This window comes from Salminus brasiliensis, chromosome 17, assembly GCF_030463535.1.
Source record: "Salminus brasiliensis chromosome 17, fSalBra1.hap2, whole genome shotgun sequence".
Classification (NCBI taxonomy): domain Eukaryota; kingdom Metazoa; phylum Chordata; class Actinopteri; order Characiformes; family Bryconidae; genus Salminus; species Salminus brasiliensis.
In genome coordinates this window covers 645756-663002 of record NC_132894.1, presented here as the reverse complement: position 1 = coordinate 663002, position 17247 = coordinate 645756, and the positions used below count along the sequence as shown (strand labels likewise).

Below are 17247 nucleotides of genomic sequence, written 5' to 3'. Positions count from 1 at the left end.
TTACAACTGATTACGCTGTGTAATGGAGGCAGCCAAGCATGCTGTGCAAACGCTTTGCTCCTTAATGGTTTAATTAAGAACCTCATTCAAACTGTAGCAGAACATTTCAGCGTCAGGGATGTGTGTGTGTGTGTGTGTGTGTGTGTGGCAGGCCATGAACACTGGAAAACCAAATGTACAGCTAATCGCTACAGTGCATGCAGCTGTTCCTTCATCCTCTGCTCACCGAGTACCCTACAAAACAAAGGACTGCCACACTCACAGCATCAAACCCAGGCAAGCCAAGACTGCCCTACAAAAACAAACTAACCAATTAATGTACCCACCAGCAGAGGGCGACAGTGGCGAGGCACAGTTACCCAAGGGAACTCCAATCCCCAGAGAGCCTAGGGGGTAATCAGTGCCAACCAGACACACCTGGTGGTCACAGCATTTAAGGCTGTGACAAATGGCACTTCTCTGTCACACCTTTGTAGAGGGGTGACCGGTACGGTACACAGAAGTGACAGAACGAGAGAAGTTTTAAAAGAGAAGAGAAAGAAAAGTTGTGAAATAAGATAACAGGGTTGCAAAAGAAAGGAGGTGAAGAGAGCCCAGCTCAGAAGTAAAAGAGTCTGAGGGAAGCGCTGAGCCTCAGTTCCTTTGTTTTAGGAGCTACTTCAGTTATGTTCCCTCTCCAGAGAGAGAGAGAGAGAGAGAGAGGTGCAGTTGTTTTATTGCTAACTGTCCTCAGTCTGAGCTACGCCACTTTGGTGTCTCCTTTGTTTGGTTTTCCCGCCTTTTTATTTCATTGGTTTAAGGGGTGCACCTCCACCAGTTGCCTGTGGGCAGGGGTAAGTGGTAAGGTGTTGGGACTCCATTGCCAGAGTTGCTGGTTCAAACCCAGCTGGGAGCAACTGTTCTCCCACAAGTGCACAAAAGCTCCCACAGTCACATCAACCACACCTACATTAACCTTACCTCCCACATTAAGGCCTGTCCTTACAGGCTGTCCGCTCCCTGACCGTCCCATAACACTTGAAGGATCAATCACAGCTGTTCAGAACTACAAGGCCCAAATATTCAGGCTCCCTGATGACGATTCATTTAAGAATGGCTGATGTTTTCCCCACTGGAGCCTAAATTCACACATTTACCCCCCACACCCCCCCCTTCTGAGCTTGTTTTTAAAATCCACCACTTCTGCAGTCACTGCAGCAGCCGGCCTCTTACGCTGCCTTCATGACGACTGAGAACCTGGTTTATAAAGCACCCGCACGATTCCAGTCGCGTGAGGGTCAGGAAACAATAGGAGCTCTGAGGATTTTAGATCTGGTTTGGCTGCTGGAAGCAGGACAGATCCTTTACCACTGGAATGAAACGAGTTAAACTGCTGATTTAGAAAGTGAACGGGTTTGATGAGAGGCTGCAGTTTTATTCCTGAAGAAAACATTGAATCACTGCCCCGTTTATTTGGTTCCCTCTTGCAGGCTGTCGCTAGGCTGTTGCTATGGGATGTATAGGGTGGAACTAGATGTTTGATAGGTGGTTGCTATGGTGTTGCTAAGTGTTTGCTAGGTGTTTGCTGCCAGGTCACTAGTGTGAAAGTATTTCTGCATCCCAACTGCATACTACACACTAACACTACAGGGTATAGACTGTATACTGATCTGAACAGTGTGGGTTTGGCAGGACAGTGCACACAGTATTGATGTAACCTGTTCTGTACTAACAGGAAGTGATGAAGCGTTGCTATGACAACATAGCTCTGCAAGTTCTCCTGCCGTTAGCATCATCATTTTCCTATTAATTGTTCCAGAAATGGGTAGCTCCCTCCTTCCAGTTCCGCATTGAATTGTGGGATAAAAGTGTCCATCATAACTACACTTGAACCGACTGGTTCTGAGTCTGCATCCTGGATATCTGAGTAACTCAACTTTAACACTTTTATCCATACTACATACTCAAATACTAGTTAGTATTAGTAATTAGTACACAATTGGGACACACCTCATGCGTTTTCTTGTTATTGCAAGGTGGTTGTTATGGTTTTGCTAGGTGGTTACTAGGTGGTTGCTTTGGCGTTGCTAGATGGTTCACTGTGTGTTTCTGATATATGAGCATCATCAGGACATAAGAAGGGTGCACCAATTCTGCCCATCCAGCATTTCTATGGGAAAAAAAACATCTGTTGCAAAAAGCTGCGTACAAGCCCGAATCAGACTGACACCTCTGGAGTCGAAACAGTACCGATATCTCAGAAAGAGGGCAGAGCTATAATAACAAGAATAAAAAGAGCATCACAGCATGCAAAGCAATGCAAACCATAACTAGAGCGCATCGTGGTTTTATACACAGTAAATTCCCGTTAAACTAAACACCTACAGTGTTCCTTTAAGTCCTGCTGGACACAAATGAACAATAGAAGAGATAATCCAGGGCTGTAGGTGGTAATGCAGCATTGTAAGTGTGGGTGGTTATTCAACACTGGGGATTTTGCCGTGTACCTACTGTAACTACAACCGTGCACCACTGTAATACACACAGACCGTGCTGCTTAACTAGCTTTGCTCTCTACATCGCCATCATGACCAGATAGACCAAGCAGGTCATACAGGTCAACCAGTGTGATCATGCAGGCCATGCTTGTCTAGCTTGGTCATGTTCATCGACCAGCTGAACCATCAAACTGAAACAGAAACAAATCATTTTCTGGTCAAGAGCTGAGCGGGTCAAACATCTTCAGCTGACCGGGCCGGGTTTTTTCCCAGCAGGAGGGCGACATTCAGAAAGTATTGGAGTAAAACTCTGGATACTTTACACTACAGTCGTAGAAGATAAAGTAAACGTCTCAGAAATGGAGACACTTTATTAAAAAGTAGATCTTTATAGAAGTGACCCCCACAGCAGTGAGGTCCAGCTGCTAATGCAGAGCCCTGTTCTGTGAGAGGCGATGCTGCCATCTGCCGGCCACTGGTACAAACTGCACGATGCCCTTACTGTCGTAAACAGCAGAAGCACGGCGTGCCTCACTCTGCCCACAGTTGAAAGGTGACCGTGAGCATGGCTGCCTCTCTTATTTGCTGTAAGACTCGGAGCAGGTGAGCTGAAAACGTGTTTTATTGATGACCAGTTCCATATTGCACACAGTGTGCTGGGTGTGTGTGTGCTGCTGTAGCTGCTGTGTGTGTGTGTGTGTGCAGGGTGAGCTCTGTGCTGAACAGAGATGTTAAACAGTTCGGGAAAAACTTCATGTTTGATTCCAATGAGGAGACCTGCTGGAACTCTGACCAGGTAAGACCAACATTACTGGACCCTTTCTGAAGGAGGGCTCGTGCTGGGTCTAGACTGTGTGGCTTCTGCCAGGTCCTGTTTAATGGGAGTAATGATAGTTAAAGTGGAAATGATGTTCTGAGTTGTACTGAATACATTTTTATAGTAATAATGGTCATGTTTTAGTTTGTTTAATCAAAACTGGTCAGTTAGAAGCTGAGCTGGCTTTGCTGTCACTCCACAGGGCGATCAGCAGTGGGTGTTCCTGGAGTTCCCAGAGCCGGTGAAGGTGTCCCAGCTCAGGCTGCAGTTCCAGGGAGGATTTTCAGGGAAATCGTGCAAGTTAGAAGGTTCCTGTCTAAATCTCTGATAATCTGACCATCCCGGTGCTTCAGTCCAAATAGCACTGATTCCTCCGAGCCCCTGAGCTGAAATCGTGGCTGTTTTTATACATTTTGGGGCAGTGGTGCTCAGCGGTTAGAGCTCCAGGCTATTGATGACAGGGTTGTGGGTTCGATACCCGGGCTCAGCAAGCTGCCACTTTTGGACCCTTGAGCAAGGCCTTTCACCATCTCTGCTTCCTGGGAGCTGGAGTTGGCTGCCCACCGCTCTGGGTGTGTGTGTGTGTGTGTGTGTGTGTGTGTGTGTGTGTGTGTGTGTGTGTGTGTGTGTTGACTACCACAGATGGGTCAAATGCGGAGGACACATTTCACAGTACAGTGACAGATACGTGCACCTTTACCCTTTATAGTGTGGACTCCTAATTAAAAGTTGGCGATGATGTAAAAATGTGTATATATAAACCACAATATTAAGCCTTTTCACAGGTACAGTCCTGTGGGATCCGAACCCTCAGCTTTTAACGTGACACGTGATCAGCTTTAACTCATCACATCTGTCCTCAGACAAAATCAGAAATTCTCCATTCAGTCTTAAAAAGAAATTACAGAACAGGAACTGGCTCTGGGTGGCCCATTACAGGGAGCCAGAACATGCAGCAGTGTTGGATTTTAAACGCTGCTAATATTCCAGATTTTAATAATCTGCTTCACTGAATCAATTAAACAGCAAGTCAAAGTCAAGTCAAATGACACTCTTCTGTAAAGAAGCGTGCAGTTGGTCAGCGTTCTTTTAGCACTGCTGATATCTGCGCTGTGCTCAGAATCTGTACGCTGTGTTTCACGACTGCATTTCTTACAATACCAGAAAGTATTTCCCTTTATTTAGTATATTTTATGAAAAGAAATGATTTCAAATGAATATCAACCACCATGTCACCTTAGAGGCAGTGATTCTCAGTCCTAATCCTAGAGTACCACGTTCCCTTGCTCCTGGTTCTCTGAGGCGAACCAGGTAAGTTACAGCAGAGGAAATGCAGGGCAGTGGTAGTCGAGGGCCAAGGCTGAGCTCTGCAGCTGAAGACAGTTGGGATGTGTGCAACACTAAGGCAGTCCAGAATCAACAGGGCAGAATTTAATTAACCAGCACTTTAATATTAATGAAAATATTGTGATTTGAAGTCTGTTGTGATTTCCAGCTCACAGCAAGTCCTTCCTCTTTCTTTTCTTAATGAGTAATATGAGAACAAACCCATCAAAATTGTACTTAAGTACATATAACCTATTTATAAGCATGTCATTTTAATCAAAAAACAAATCTAAACAAATCTAACTAATTACTATTTACCTCTGGTCTCTGGACTGAGCTGAAGCCCCTGCTCTGGATGTACATGGCATGTATTCTATGTGTAATGTTAGTCATTGTAATAACAGTGTCAATGCTTATTTCTGTTCTAGGCTGTAATAAAGAGGGGAACCTTGAACACATTGTGGACGTCTATCCAGAAGATGACAACAGTCTACAGATATCCTTTCAAAATGTACACGTCCTGTAGGTACACTAGAACTGTATTTATATGTTGTGTAATGCCGTCTTCCCATTCCGATATGATTTCAAATATGTCATATATTAGAACATATGGAATGTACTATATACAGTATATATGTGTGTGTGTGTAATGTGTGTGTGTAATGTGTGTGTGTGTGTGTGTGTGTGTGTTTGTGTGTGTGTATATATATATATATATATATATACATACACGGAGGAGACTCATTTTTGGTTTAAATGAGAAGCGTTATGTTTGGAGAGAAGAAAACAGGAAAATCCGGCATTAAAGACCTCTCTTCTGTGAAACACGGTGGGGGTAGTATCATAGTTCGGGCCTGGTTTGCTGCGTCTGGTCCAGAAAGGCTTGTCCTCACTGATGGAACGATGAATTCTGAAGGATAATGCCAGGACGGCTGTCTATAAGCTGGATCACAAGAGAACGTGGATCAGGCAGCAAGACATCGGCCCCAAGCACACTAGTGGTTCTACCAGAGAGCGATTGAAGAAGAATAAAGCTAATGTTCTGGAACGGCTGCGTCAGAGTCCTGACCTTAATCCAGTAGAAATGCTGAGGAAGGACCTGAAACAGCAGTTGCACTGGCTCATGGGAGGAAACCCACCAACATAACAGAGCTGAAGCTGTTCTGAACGGAGGAATGGACTAAAATTCCTCTCTGCCGATGTGCAGGACTGACCAGCAGCTACCGGAAACATTATTACGATATTACTGTACAGAGATACCAGATAACCAGATACTGACTGCAGAGGATCGCACACTTCTGCCGCTCACAGATCTGATTCTAAAGTCTAATATTTTTGTCTCATTTCTCTGAAGTGCTTCTCCTGAACTTCTGTTAGGACTCGATCTGATGAGAATTCACAAACTTTTAGGCACTGTGACAGTGGATGTTGGCGAGGGCATGATTAAATTCTTGATGCCCATTCTTGTGCCCAGTTCTACTTGTGCCAGCCCATGCATACTGTTGGTGAAACCAAGGCTTTTGTCTGGAAATAATCAGCCTGTAAATCTCGAAGCGCACAGGTCTCAGAAATGTGATATAGTTGTGTCTGGTTTCGCATGGTGTTGGCTCTGTGCCAGAAAGTGCATGTCTGTCACTCCTCCCATGCTTTTATTATGGCCTTAATTCCTCACCCACAGCTTTCCCATTCAGGATGCCCCCTTGGTGGACAGGCTTAAAATAGTATTCACAAACAGTACTGACTTTTTTGGAAGAATAATCGTTTACTCTTTAGATGTCCTGGGAGAGCGAGCTTCATGACGCCTGGAGAAGGTAGCGAATGAAAGGACCGGAAAAAATGGGGCGTCCGGCTCACCCTGATGGACAGACTCTCTACAGGTCGAGCGCAGATGGACTGTTTTTTTGTTTTGTTTTGTTTTCCAGTTTTTGATTTTTATTGATGGTCAAATTTATGCATTAATACTCTACTAGTAATTAAACTTTTTTTGCCAAATATCATTTCAGTTCAGCCAGTGTACATGTTTATTATTTTATTAGAAAGGTAAAAAAAATACACAAGGAGAGAAATTCAACAAGTAAAAAGAAAGAACAGTGTTCAGTGTAGTCGTCTGCTTCAGCTTCGCAACAGTTTCAGAATATGGTCCTCCAGTAGCTTTTGCACTGAAAACGGCACATATGGTTCTCAGTCAGTCAGGCAGATGCACATGCACTATATGTCCAAAAGTATCTAGACACCCCTTCTACTTCTAAAATCCCATTTCTGGTGCAGATGTTCACACTTCAGAGAAAGCACTGAGCACAGAGCACTGACCAATAAAATAGGATGCTCTGGAGCAGCTGTAAGCACATGAACCCCCTGGGGGCACCGTGCCTAATGCCAGGCGTGGGCTAGAGGGGGATAAAGCCCCCCAGCATTGAGGAGCTGTGGAGCAGTGGAAGAACTGTGTTCTCTGGAATGATGGTGGTGGAGCTCCATCCAGTACTTTTGGGATGAGTTGGAGTGTCAGAACTAATCATCCAACATCAGAACTTCATCTCACTAATGCGCTCACTCTTGGGGATGAAGGCAATCAAATCCTACTTGCAGCAATGTTACAACATCTAGTGTAAAACCTTTCCAGAAGAGTAGAGGCTATCATTGCAGTATAGAGGGACAAACTCCTGGCTAATAGTGTTGAGCGGGTGTCTACATACTCGTACACATACATTAGGCTGCATTACTGTATTTACTGTACAGATACTTACTTTTTTTGTAGCCTAGAGCAACAGCGAGGGCCATGGGACTGTATCCAGAGTCTGCTTCGAATGTGATATCAGCACCATGACCTAAGTCATAACCACAGACAGTTTCATGCATGGCATTAGTGTGTATATTATAATTTATTTAAATTACAATTATTAGTTATTTACAAATCTAACATACCTAAGAGGGATTCCACACACCTCATATGATTACCACGTACTGCATACAGAAGAGGAGTTCCTCCATTCTGTGTTAAAAACAGTATAAAGTTGGTTGGAGAGGCAGCAGTGATGCACTGCGGTGCTGTGCTCTATGTGTTCTGCAGTGTAAACACTCACCCAGTCGTAGGAATCTACATCAACTTCATGTTCTAAGAGAATGTTGACGATGTCTGCGAACCCCAAAGCACTGGCTAAAGACAAGGCGCTTTCTCGTTCCCGTGCGAAGCTTCTCGGATCAGCTCCCTGAATTAAAAACAAGGCGTGATTTCCCATCCAGACCTAACACAGGAGAAATCCAGCCAAAGGTTATTCTCACCTTCTCAAGCAGAAACTGGACCATTTCGATCTCTCCAAATGCTGCTGCCCACATCAGTGGAGTGAAGCCCCGTTCGTCCTGACTGTTCAGTAGAGACAAATCTGCCAGAACAACCATGTGACCAGTCTTTAAATATATGCAGGACTACAGTACCGGTTGTCCATACAGTTTTTTTTTGACCATTGCAGCAGGCCTCCTTACCAGAGCCAAGGTGCATCTTCACTTGAGCGATTTCTCCGTGAGCGGCGAGCTGATGAATGGACAGATCTAATGAAGTTTTGGAAAAACAGTTAAAACAGGATAGACATCAGGCATGATTCAGCTGAATTCAGGGGTCATCCTGGTGGGCCTGCATGACCTCTCTAAGAAGGAGGTGGATTTCTGATGAATGTCAGCGCAGGCCAAGTACAAGTATCTGAATTAACAGAGGAGGGTAGATAAGGTAGGTAGCTTGAGTGGAAGTACAGCTCAGAAAACTAAAGTGCTGGAACATATTAATACATCCAGCATCTCTTAGTGTTGGACCTTTAGGTTGATAGGCTCTATTCTTCTCTTTTTAGATACTTTTGATTTAAAATAAATGGCGAGCATCAAGAGTGAGTGGAGTAACCAATCACAAAGCAGTGCAGTTGTGATCTGCAATGTAACACAACAAAACTGAACAGAAATAGAGTTGAACTAATAATAATCTGAAAGTACTGAACAAATTCAAACTTATTTTAAAGGGAAAATGTTCCCATAATAAAATCATTAAGATTCAAACAAACTTCAAAATTCAGAATGCTTGATTCTACATAATAATGATGGGATGTCTCAAGGTCTTAATGTCTCTAAAAAACCTCACCGAAACCTTTTTTCCCCAGACCTACCACTGTTTTACTATTATTAATGGTAAATATAAAAAGGTTCACTGGTGGTTTTGGAGAGTAAATAAAACGGCTATAATTGAACCTCTGGTTCCTCTCGCTCTCACCACCACTGACAAGAAATTGGAGTGTAAGAATCTTCAGAGCAGTTAAAACCATCCTGCACAAGACGTTAGAGCGGAAGATTCGGCCACTGAAATCTGGAAAATCTGTGGACAATAAAGGTTGAATTTAAAGTCCCTTTACTGGCATTATACAAACACTGAATCCTGTACAGAGCAATGTACAAGAAAATGAGCTCACTTATATCAGTCAGGGTCAGAGCAGAGAGAAAAGGGTTAAGGCCTTGCTCAAGAGCCCAGCAGTGGCAGCTTGGTGAACCTGGGTACTAAACCCACAACCCTGTGATCAATAACCAGTTAAGTTGTTGTAAGTGGGTCAATGTAAGTAGTCACTTCCCACCTGTGTATTAAGGTGTTATAGGCTGTGTAACACTGCTTAAACCCAAACTAAAGTAAGACAGACCACTTTAGTGACCAAGTGGAGTTTCCAGCCAGGGTCTCAAGCCAACAAGCACTTACTGTCCAGAGTGGCTGGCCGGACTGTGACCTCGTTCCCCCGCTGTTTATTAGTCAGGGTGGTGCTGTGGTTTATCGCACCATCATCACCCATCATACTTTCCATCACGACTGATCATCACTCCTGTTTCAGAGAGACAGAAAAACGGAGATTCTCCAGTCTACCCGATCCTGAACATGCAGCTGAAGAAAGCAGTGAAACACAGCCAAACTCACAGAGACCGACCCGCACATCCTCACCGTGCCAGCCTGGATCAGAGCCTCGGGGACTTTACTGAGCCAGTTCTGTCTGGGTTTCCATTTCCTGACTCGTTTGCTAACAAAGTGAAACTAAACAGACTGCAGTGCTCCAAAGTGCGCAGACTTTTGGCGATTAAAGAAGCAGGTGTATCGCAGTGGTGTTATTCTGTGGTTAAAAGTAAGATAAATATGAGGGATTTGATTGTGATCGTGTTTGTAGTTTGATGTTTCTCTAAAAGCGTTGAAGTATTGAACGCATCTAGGAACTATTTGGTCTGGTCGGAGTTAGCGAGCTACTAACCCGGCGCTATTTTAGAGGCACACCAAGTAGCTAGGCTAGCTAGCTAACAGCAGCAGCAGCAGCAGCAGCGCAGTGCGGCCTGTAGTTCAGTATTTTTGATCATTTCTCGTTTAAATTAATCTAATTAATTAAGCTACTTTCTGTTCAGATGGAAGACCAGGAGATGCAGCTGAAAGTTAAACGAGGTAACGTGGTAAAGACTGCTGTTGTTCTTTGGTGCGTGATGTGAATAGTGAGTCGGTTCGCTGATTCGAGTGGATGTTCACCTACACACACACACACACACACACACACACACACACACACACACAGAATCAGCAGGTGTGTTTGTTTACCTGGGTTGCAGTGACGGACAAGTTCACGGAGAGCATGTATGTGCTGGCGAACGAGCCCTCAATAGCCCTGTACCGCCTGCAGGAGCACGTCCGGAGGTCCCTGCCCGAGCTGGTGCAGCACAAGGTGGGGTCGAGCTTCAGCTCTGTTTAGTATTCCACACTAAAGGACCTGTGAGGAACCCCTGAGACCCCCACATCAGACATTTTCAGTCATTTTAGGCTCTAAAAACAATGTCATTTCAGCTTATTGTTATGTAATGGAATCACCTGTTATTTAAATATGCAGTTTATGACTGTAGTGTTTGACTCTGATTGCTGTTTATACTTTCTGGTTAGAAATAAATGAGCTAAATGTTTGAAACACCCAAAAATTAATAAATCATCACAATCAGACACTTTATTGGAAACGCCTGCACGCTCCTCATTCCAATCTGTAGTTTTATTTAAATGTGTACCTGCTTACCTTCTGATCCTGAACTGTGCACATATTGTGTGTTCGCCGACTGAAGACCCATCTCCTCTAAGAGTGCTCGGATGAAGTGTAGTGTGGAGGACTGTGTCTCCATACTGACTTCTGTATTTAGTAGTGTCTAAGATTAGAGGGATCCTTTGGATCCTAGTTGATATAAACTAGCGAAGGGTGTTCAAGAGTAAACAGCTCTGGGGAAGAGCGTCTGCTAAATGTCTTAAATGTAAATGTGCAGATGCTTTAGTCTCCTGATTATATTATTTAATCAGTTCTACTGTAGAAGCTCCAGATCTCCTCAGAACAGATAAAGCAGCTGAACATAAATCCAGTAAAAAGGAGAAACAAGAGCTTCTCATTCTGAAGAAAGAAAGTAGTGAGATCTTGTCGGTGAGCTAGTCTGAAGAACAGAGCTCGGTTCCTCCAGGGTTCTCCTGGACGCCCCCCAGTCCAGCCAGCACAGCGTGGAGGATGTGTTCAACTCCATCAGCAGCAGCAGCAGCAGCAGCAGCAGCTCACCTGATTTACCATCATTAAGCCCTGATTTACCACCAAACCAGGTGTTGATCTGAGGAGAACTCTAAATAATACTAGACTCCATGAGAGAGGAGAACTTTGGAGATGTTCTAATGATGAACACAGTGATGGAGAACCTCCACCACTTTCTGTAGGAGTGTTATTATTAGTGTTTATTCTGATATCAGTGATTTAGTAAGGAGATAAACACTGACTGAGCAGATCAGCTGCTCTTCACTCTGATTTTCACAGGGAGACTAAAACTTGCACGGGAATAGTCACCTGTATGCAGTGTTTAGGTTTGCCAATTTCATCATATATATATATATATATATATATATATATATATATATATATATATATATATATATATATATATATATATCATAATCCTTAGCTTATTTATTGCACATTTTGAAGCAAACTTAACTGTTAATGTTTCTTTCTATAGACTGACATGCAGAGCTGGGAGGAGCAGAGCCAGGGGGCAATATATACTGTGGAGTATGCATGCAGGTAATACTTTAATGATCTGTGAATCACACAGCTGTATAAACATTGCATTGTGAGGTGTGACCCACCCTTTATATTTCCAGTGCTGTGAAAAGCATGACCAACAGCAGCCTCTACTTTAAAAACATTGATGGACTGCTAAAGCAAGCGATCAGCATGAAGGAACAGATCAGCAGTGCTCAAGGACGCAGGTACCTCCTATACTCACGGTAGCTCACAAATGGTGGCTGGTCAGACTGACGGTCACACCTTTTCACTCTTACCTCCCACCATCAGTAAGCTCATGTTTCATGATCAGGTTCTAATGTTTGCTTGGTTTTGTCCATCAAAAGACACGTCACATCATTACAGCTGTTTTGGTTTGCTGAATGTTTTGATAAATGATTATTTACATGATTTTAATATTATTTGCTGATGTTGTACAGCGTGTATTTCACACAGTCACATTCTGTTACACACTTAATTGATTTTGCTTTACCCTTTTAAGTTTTCCTTTTTGTGTTTTATCCCAGTTAAATGTTTAGATTTGCTTAATTTTCTTTTTTGATCAATGCATGCTGCTTTAGTGATGTGAAGCCTGCACCTAATCACAATGACCCACCAACACATGCTTCTTCCACTTCATCTTGACCTATGGAAATCTATTGCTAAGGTTAGTAGTGCTTCCAAAGGCGTGATACTGGTTTGGTGGTTTGATTTCACATATGCTTTACACATCCATTCTGTTTTAGGTTTATGATCAATTAGGTTATGATTTATAAACCGTACCATCATATTTATATTAAAGCTCAGATTCGTATTTGTGGTTATATATGCTTGTATGTGATTAGCATTTAATTTCAATGGATGGAAAAGACAATACATTTCCAAATGATATAGATTGCTAATCTATAAAATGTATGTAATACATTTGTGATGACAGTCAAACAGTGGATCTAGAGATTGAGAGAGAAAATGGTCTATAACCTTTATTACAAGTATCATTATTATATTATGTTAACAGAATAATTACAATAGTAATATTATAATTGTGTAATAAACCTGGTTTTATGTGTTTAGTTTTACTTTTATTAAGTGTTTTTATGCTTTGAAAGAATCTGAATGACTACTCAGGCCACCCTTAGTGTCCCAGTCCTAGAAAGTTTAGTGTGTTGAATTCAGTGTCATTAGGAGTGTTAGAGGGCAGTGTATCTTAGTACAGCTCTTAGTACTGTATGGAATGAGTAGTGTGCTGTACAGTTTATTAGAACCTGGTGTGCTGCCAGTAATGGAAGGCGTTCACACTAGTGTGGAGTCTTTGCTGGTGGCTTTGCGAGCCAGCACAGTTCTCATCTCGTTGTTGACGCCGTTCCAGGGCTTGGTCTGAGCCTGGAGCAGGCCAGACTCGGCAGACAGGGTCCTGTGCATCCGGCCGCTACCGCTGGCGTTATAGGCCTCTCTGTCAGTGGAGTAGCTGTGCGGGCCGCTAGACGGCGAGTACTGTTGTTTGGGCTCAGTGGAGGGTGTGTAGGGGTACTGGCGGTGTATGCTGGCTTGACTGAGCTGCCTCCTGGGCTTCTCTCTGAAGTTGAGCTCTGAGGTGTGAACGGCAGGGCTGCTCTCAGGGTCGTTCTGGTACACGGTGTTGACGTGCTGGTTGCGGAAGCGTCTGGCTGTGCGAGCGGCTCGGAAGAGCGAGTGAGCCACTATGACCAGCAGTACAAGTACACCAGAGGAGAGGACACACGCGCTGGCTATTCCTGTCTCGATCTCAAAGACCAGCAGCATGTAAATGCCCATAGCTGTGAAGCAGAGAGGGAAGCTGATCAATACCAAAGGCTGTGAAACATTTTGCATTGTTCTGAATGATGGGAATAGAATGGTTCCATTTAAATGTGCAAATAAAAAGTTAAAGTTGTTGTTTGATGTGTTAACAGGAAGTGTGTGACTTTAACAAGCCTATTTACCACCCTGTTATATGAGAAGCTCTACTTGCATTGGCTGGTTTACAGATCCAGCAACAGTTTAACCAAGAGATGGTAAAAGCAAGCGCTGGCTAGTATTAGCTTTCAGCATAGCACAGATTCCTGTTTGTTTCCTGGTCTTCGCTTTGTGGCGAACACAGTTTAACAGTCTAGAGCACTGTTAAGTCTAAAGTAAAGGTCGTAGTAGAACTCTCCGCTCTCCTTTAGCTCTACTTACCAGATTTACTGTGGACTGATTAACTGAGAAGCCCTGCTTGTGAATAGGATTCCTCCCCAATCCCCACCTGACAGCTTTGTTTATGTATATTTTCTACAGGAAAAGAGCTGTGGATCCAGGTATACTGAGGGACGGTGGTGAGAAGCAGAGTTCTGGTATCTGAAGTGCAGTTTCAGCCCTAATGAATGGACTTGTGCCAGAAGTAAACCTCGCTCCACCTTGAGAGAGCGGTTCCTCTTGAGTTTCAGGCCTCTGGCACGCCGCACTGGACTGAATGAATGCGAGTGCTATGCCACGTCCTCACTTACAGTATTTCATCAGAGGTGTGAAGGAAAGGATTGTTCTCAGCTGAATATAAATACTTCCACAGAGTACTGAAATACTGTAATGTAATACTAGCATTATGAACCCATCATTTTACCTAATCTTTTATTCGGAAATATGTTTTTTTTTTTTTTTACTAATTTAAAATGGATTTGGTTATATGTGCAATCATGTCATTAATGAGAGAATGACTGTAATTTTTATTTTATTAAAGTGACGTTAAAACTGTTGATACTGCTCTCTGATGTCACTCACCACCCAGATAAACGGAGATCCCAAGGCAGAACAAGCCGATGGCGACATGCCGGACGGCCCTGCTGTCCAATAGAAACCAGTCAGCCCTGAATGAGAGGAGACATATGAGGTCAATTCCAGTTTGCTGGCAGACAAAGAATAAGAATGGGTGGAATAATCTGGCTTGAACCCCAAAAAGGTGTTTAAACAATACTGTAGAAATCCATTACTTTCTAGAACCTTTAAAGCAAGTGGAGGCTATTTAAAAATGAAGAAATCCTCACACACACATACAATTATTCGGTTAATAAGCATAACGCTCTGAGGAACACCCACTATGACATCATGCAAATGATATAAGGCCATATACAAGGCGGAGTGCATCTTAAGTGTCCAGAGTGTATCTGAAAATTGCACTGCTGCTATATGGTTTACTAATATTAGCATTAAGGCTATCAACATGCGTAGACGTTACACTAGTTTCTACATCGTGCAGTGGTTAGGTTTATAGGCGGTCATTATTAGAAGACTTATTGAGAGTTGCCCGGTAATTCAGTGTACAGTCAGTGTGACCATAGGTCTCATAAAATGTTGAATTTTAAGTTGTTAACGCACAAAAGGGCAAGACGAACCCTTGGTGATGGACAACACAGCTGCCCAATTTACATTGTTTATCCATAACATTAAAACCACCTGTGGTATCTGGCACCAAGACTAACATTAGCAGCAGATCCAGTAACTTGTGAAGTGGGTCTTGGGCACCGATTGTGCTTCTGACTGTCCTCCCTTTGAGCACTTTTGGTAGGTACTGACCACCATTTACATTTACATTTATGGCATTTAGCAGACGCTCTTATCCAGAGTGACATACAAGGTTATTCATATCACAGAGGGGGGCCAATGCAGTGTTAGGAGTCTTGCCCAAGGACTCTTATTGGTGTAGAGAAGCACAGTCACCCAGACCAGGAATCGAACCCCGGTCTCCCACATGGTGTTGTAACTCCGTGGCAGGTAGTGGTGTTATCTGTTGCGCCACACCAACCACCACTGCACACCAAGAACCCCCCACCAGTCCTGCCTGATGTTTAGAAGATGTTCAGACCCAGTCCTCTAGAACATCACAGTTTGGTTCTCGTCAGTGTGTCACAGATTCTTACTCTTGCCTATGTGTCCTGATACCAACACATCACCTTCAAGACCTGATGAGAAATCCCACCTCTGCACAGGTGCCACTGGAGCCAGGTTGTGACAGACCTGATTAGATGTCTGGAGATGTGTGGAGGTCATCCAGTTGGACTGACCGGGTTGGGTGGACCAAAGGCCACAGGTGTTAGGAGCTACACTGGGACTGCTGGGTACTTTGCTAACACTCCCAGTCCTAATACTACACTTCAGTGGTGGTGGTGGTGGTGGTGGAGCTGGTCTGGAGGGTGTGAAGGTGTTTGCTGTAGCTACCTCTGCGTGTCTTCTCCTCCTCGGCAGATCTCGGTGGATAAATAGCTGTGCAGCAGACACACGATAACGGAGCTGGAGTTGAGAGTGAGAGACAGGGCTGACAGTACGACCGAGACCGGCATTAAAACGGCGGAGACCTCGCTCGACACGACGGATGGAGAGTCCTTCCCCTGGCGAGCCTGGAGCTGGAAGATGAGGAAGACGGACAGGACGGACATGACCGCGGACAGGACGCCCAGCAGCGCCAGAACCACCAAAGCACGCTGGCTGTAAGACATGGCGGTGCGGAAATCAGGGTCCCTGCCACCCCTGTGGGCTCCTCTCGCAGACGCAGGGCAGCACGCAGCCCTTCCGCTACAGCAGCTCCAGACTGCCGGGCTCACGGCGCTTCGCCCCCGGGTTGTTGCATTGGTTGTCCCCTGCTCTCCGTCGGGCTCTCGGGTGCAGCTCAGCCTGAACATGTGATGCAGACTGATTTACAATCCCCAGATTAAAGCAGAGCAAAACAACGAACTTTCCTGCTGACTTGAAGCTTACACGACTTTAAACAGCACCAACACCCTCCACTACACAGCACTTGGCAGGAGCAGGTGCAGAACTTCCCATAAATCTCAAGTTTGCCAACTTTTTATTCCAACTTTTTCATTCCACCTTAAATGCAATGGACCGTTCAGGGTGGCTGAAGAGGCGTCAGAACGCAGCGGCTGTGGCATTTAAGGTGGAACGGGTAATTAAAAAAAAAAGGAAAAAAGGAGTCAGGAATGATTATAGGAATGATTATAATATAATAAAAGCTGTGAAGTGAAACATTGAACTGAATGTTAGGAAGAGCACTACCCCACTCTTATTACCCCAGTGTTCAGCAGCACATTACAGGGGAACTTTCAGTGGTCATCCGTCCAGAGTGGTTTGCTCAGCTGTAGAGACCTGATCTGGAGTTCTGTACAACAGTGAAGACAGTAACCAGGTGTAAGGGTATCTTCAACACGGCTATTATTTTATTTAATTGGATTCATTTTAATTTATTATTATTATTTTTAAGTTCTTAAAATGACTTATCTGCATCTCTTAACTGTTAAAATTACGTAAAATTATGTCTCAGACACCAAGTAAAATATTAATAGTCAGTTAAATATAATAGCTTTCAGTGATGTTGGAGCTTCACACCAAATCCACTCTAAATTATTTTGTTTGCATCATAATTCTAATTCGGGTATTTACCTTTTGGCATTACATTTGAGAATATTATTAAAGTATACTCTGAGGTCATGTACAGTATAGGTTTGTATAGGCCATTCAGAATACCAGTAAATGATCAGAGGAAGTCAGGGCTGTATAC

The 17247-nt window shown here is 43.8% G+C and overlaps 4 protein-coding genes across 9 annotated transcripts; 2 read left to right on the top strand and 2 right to left on the bottom strand.

Moving 5' to 3' along the window:
* The first annotated feature begins 3028 nt into the window (after positions 1–3028).
* On the top strand, positions 3029–6617 carry nr2c2ap (nuclear receptor 2C2-associated protein). Of its 2 annotated transcripts, none has more exons than XM_072660559.1 (5): positions 3029–3080; positions 3183–3273; positions 3497–3602; positions 5049–5110; positions 6293–6617. In XM_072660559.1, exons 1-5 carry the CDS (start codon positions 3043–3045, stop codon positions 6335–6337), a joined length of 342 nt encoding a protein of 113 aa, XP_072516660.1. In that variant the 5' UTR covers positions 3029–3042; the 3' UTR covers positions 6338–6617. The 2 variants fall into 2 exon arrangements, with proteins under 2 accessions (XP_072516660.1, XP_072516659.1); XM_072660558.1 differs by having other exon boundaries at positions 5049–5117; positions 6298–6617.
* A 17-nt stretch (positions 6618–6634) lies between these two features.
* rfxank (regulatory factor X-associated ankyrin-containing protein) lies at positions 6635–10320 on the bottom strand. Of its 3 annotated transcripts, none has more exons than XM_072660557.1 (8): positions 10220–10320; positions 9347–9467; positions 8101–8166; positions 7900–8000; positions 7701–7826; positions 7543–7609; positions 7365–7445; positions 6635–6779 (listed from the first exon to the last, which is right to left on the bottom strand). In XM_072660557.1, the coding sequence occupies exons 2-8, from the start codon at positions 9447–9449 to the stop codon at positions 6733–6735; spliced, it is 591 nt and encodes a 196-aa protein (XP_072516658.1). In that variant the 5' UTR covers positions 9450–9467; positions 10220–10320; the 3' UTR covers positions 6635–6732. The 3 variants fall into 3 exon arrangements, with proteins under 3 accessions (XP_072516658.1, XP_072516656.1, XP_072516657.1); XM_072660555.1 differs by lacking the exon at positions 10220–10320 and adding an exon at positions 9560–9883; XM_072660556.1 differs by lacking the exon at positions 10220–10320 and adding an exon at positions 9584–9883.
* borcs8 (BLOC-1 related complex subunit 8) lies at positions 9881–14449 on the top strand. Of its 3 annotated transcripts, XM_072660560.1 has the most exons (6): positions 9882–10069; positions 10231–10343; positions 11653–11717; positions 11798–11905; positions 12281–12366; positions 13995–14449. In XM_072660560.1, the coding sequence occupies exons 1-5, from the start codon at positions 10033–10035 to the stop codon at positions 12342–12344; spliced, it is 387 nt and encodes a 128-aa protein (XP_072516661.1). In that variant the 5' UTR covers positions 9882–10032; the 3' UTR covers positions 12345–12366; positions 13995–14449. The 3 variants fall into 3 exon arrangements, with proteins under 3 accessions (XP_072516662.1, XP_072516661.1, XP_072516663.1); XM_072660561.1 differs by lacking the exon at positions 13995–14449 and having other exon boundaries at positions 9881–10069; positions 12281–12367; XM_072660562.1 differs by lacking the exon at positions 12281–12366.
* On the bottom strand, positions 12012–16507 carry tmem221 (transmembrane protein 221). Its single transcript, XM_072660554.1, has 3 exons — positions 15909–16507; positions 14475–14560; positions 12012–13495 (listed from the first exon to the last, which is right to left on the bottom strand). Exons 1-3 carry the CDS (start codon positions 16367–16369, stop codon positions 12993–12995), a joined length of 1050 nt encoding a protein of 349 aa, XP_072516655.1. The 5' UTR covers positions 16370–16507; the 3' UTR covers positions 12012–12992.
* Positions 16508–17247: the final 740 nt, after the last annotated feature.

Coding starts and splice junctions, on each gene's coding strand:
- borcs8 (XM_072660562.1), top strand. CDS start 10,033: ATGGAAGACCAGGAGATGCAGCTGAAAGTTAAACGAG. Junction 10,344..11,652: donor CCGAGCTGGTGCAGCACAAG/GTGGGGTCGAGC, acceptor TTCTTTCTATAG/ACTGACATGCAGAGCTGGGA. Junction 11,718..11,797: donor ACTGTGGAGTATGCATGCAG/GTAATACTTTAA, acceptor TTATATTTCCAG/TGCTGTGAAAAGCATGACCA.
- tmem221 (XM_072660554.1), bottom strand. CDS start 16,369: ATGTTCAGGCTGAGCTGCACCCGAGAGCCCGACGGAGAGCAGGGGACA. Junction 14,561..15,908: donor GGAGGAGAAGACACGCAGAG/GTAGCTACAGCA, acceptor CCTCTCATTCAG/GGCTGACTGGTTTCTATTGG. Junction 13,496..14,474: donor GATCTCCGTTTATCTGGGTG/GTGAGTGACATC, acceptor TCTGCTTCACAG/CTATGGGCATTTACATGCTG.
- nr2c2ap (XM_072660558.1), top strand. CDS start 3,043: ATGGCTGCCTCTCTTATTTGCTGTAAGACTCGGAGCAG. Junction 3,274..3,496: donor CCTGCTGGAACTCTGACCAG/GTAAGACCAACA, acceptor GTCACTCCACAG/GGCGATCAGCAGTGGGTGTT. Junction 3,603..5,048: donor GAAATCGTGCAAGTTAGAAG/GTTCCTGTCTAA, acceptor TTTCTGTTCTAG/GCTGTAATAAAGAGGGGAAC.
- rfxank (XM_072660557.1), bottom strand. CDS start 9,449: ATGGAAAGTATGATGGGTGATGATGGTGCGATAAACCACAGCACCACC. Junction 8,167..9,346: donor CCGGCCAGCCACTCTGGACA/GTAAGTGCTTGT, acceptor AAACTTCATTAG/ATCTGTCCATTCATCAGCTC. Junction 8,001..8,100: donor GAAGATGCACCTTGGCTCTG/GTAAGGAGGCCT, acceptor TTGTTCTGGCAG/ATTTGTCTCTACTGAACAGT.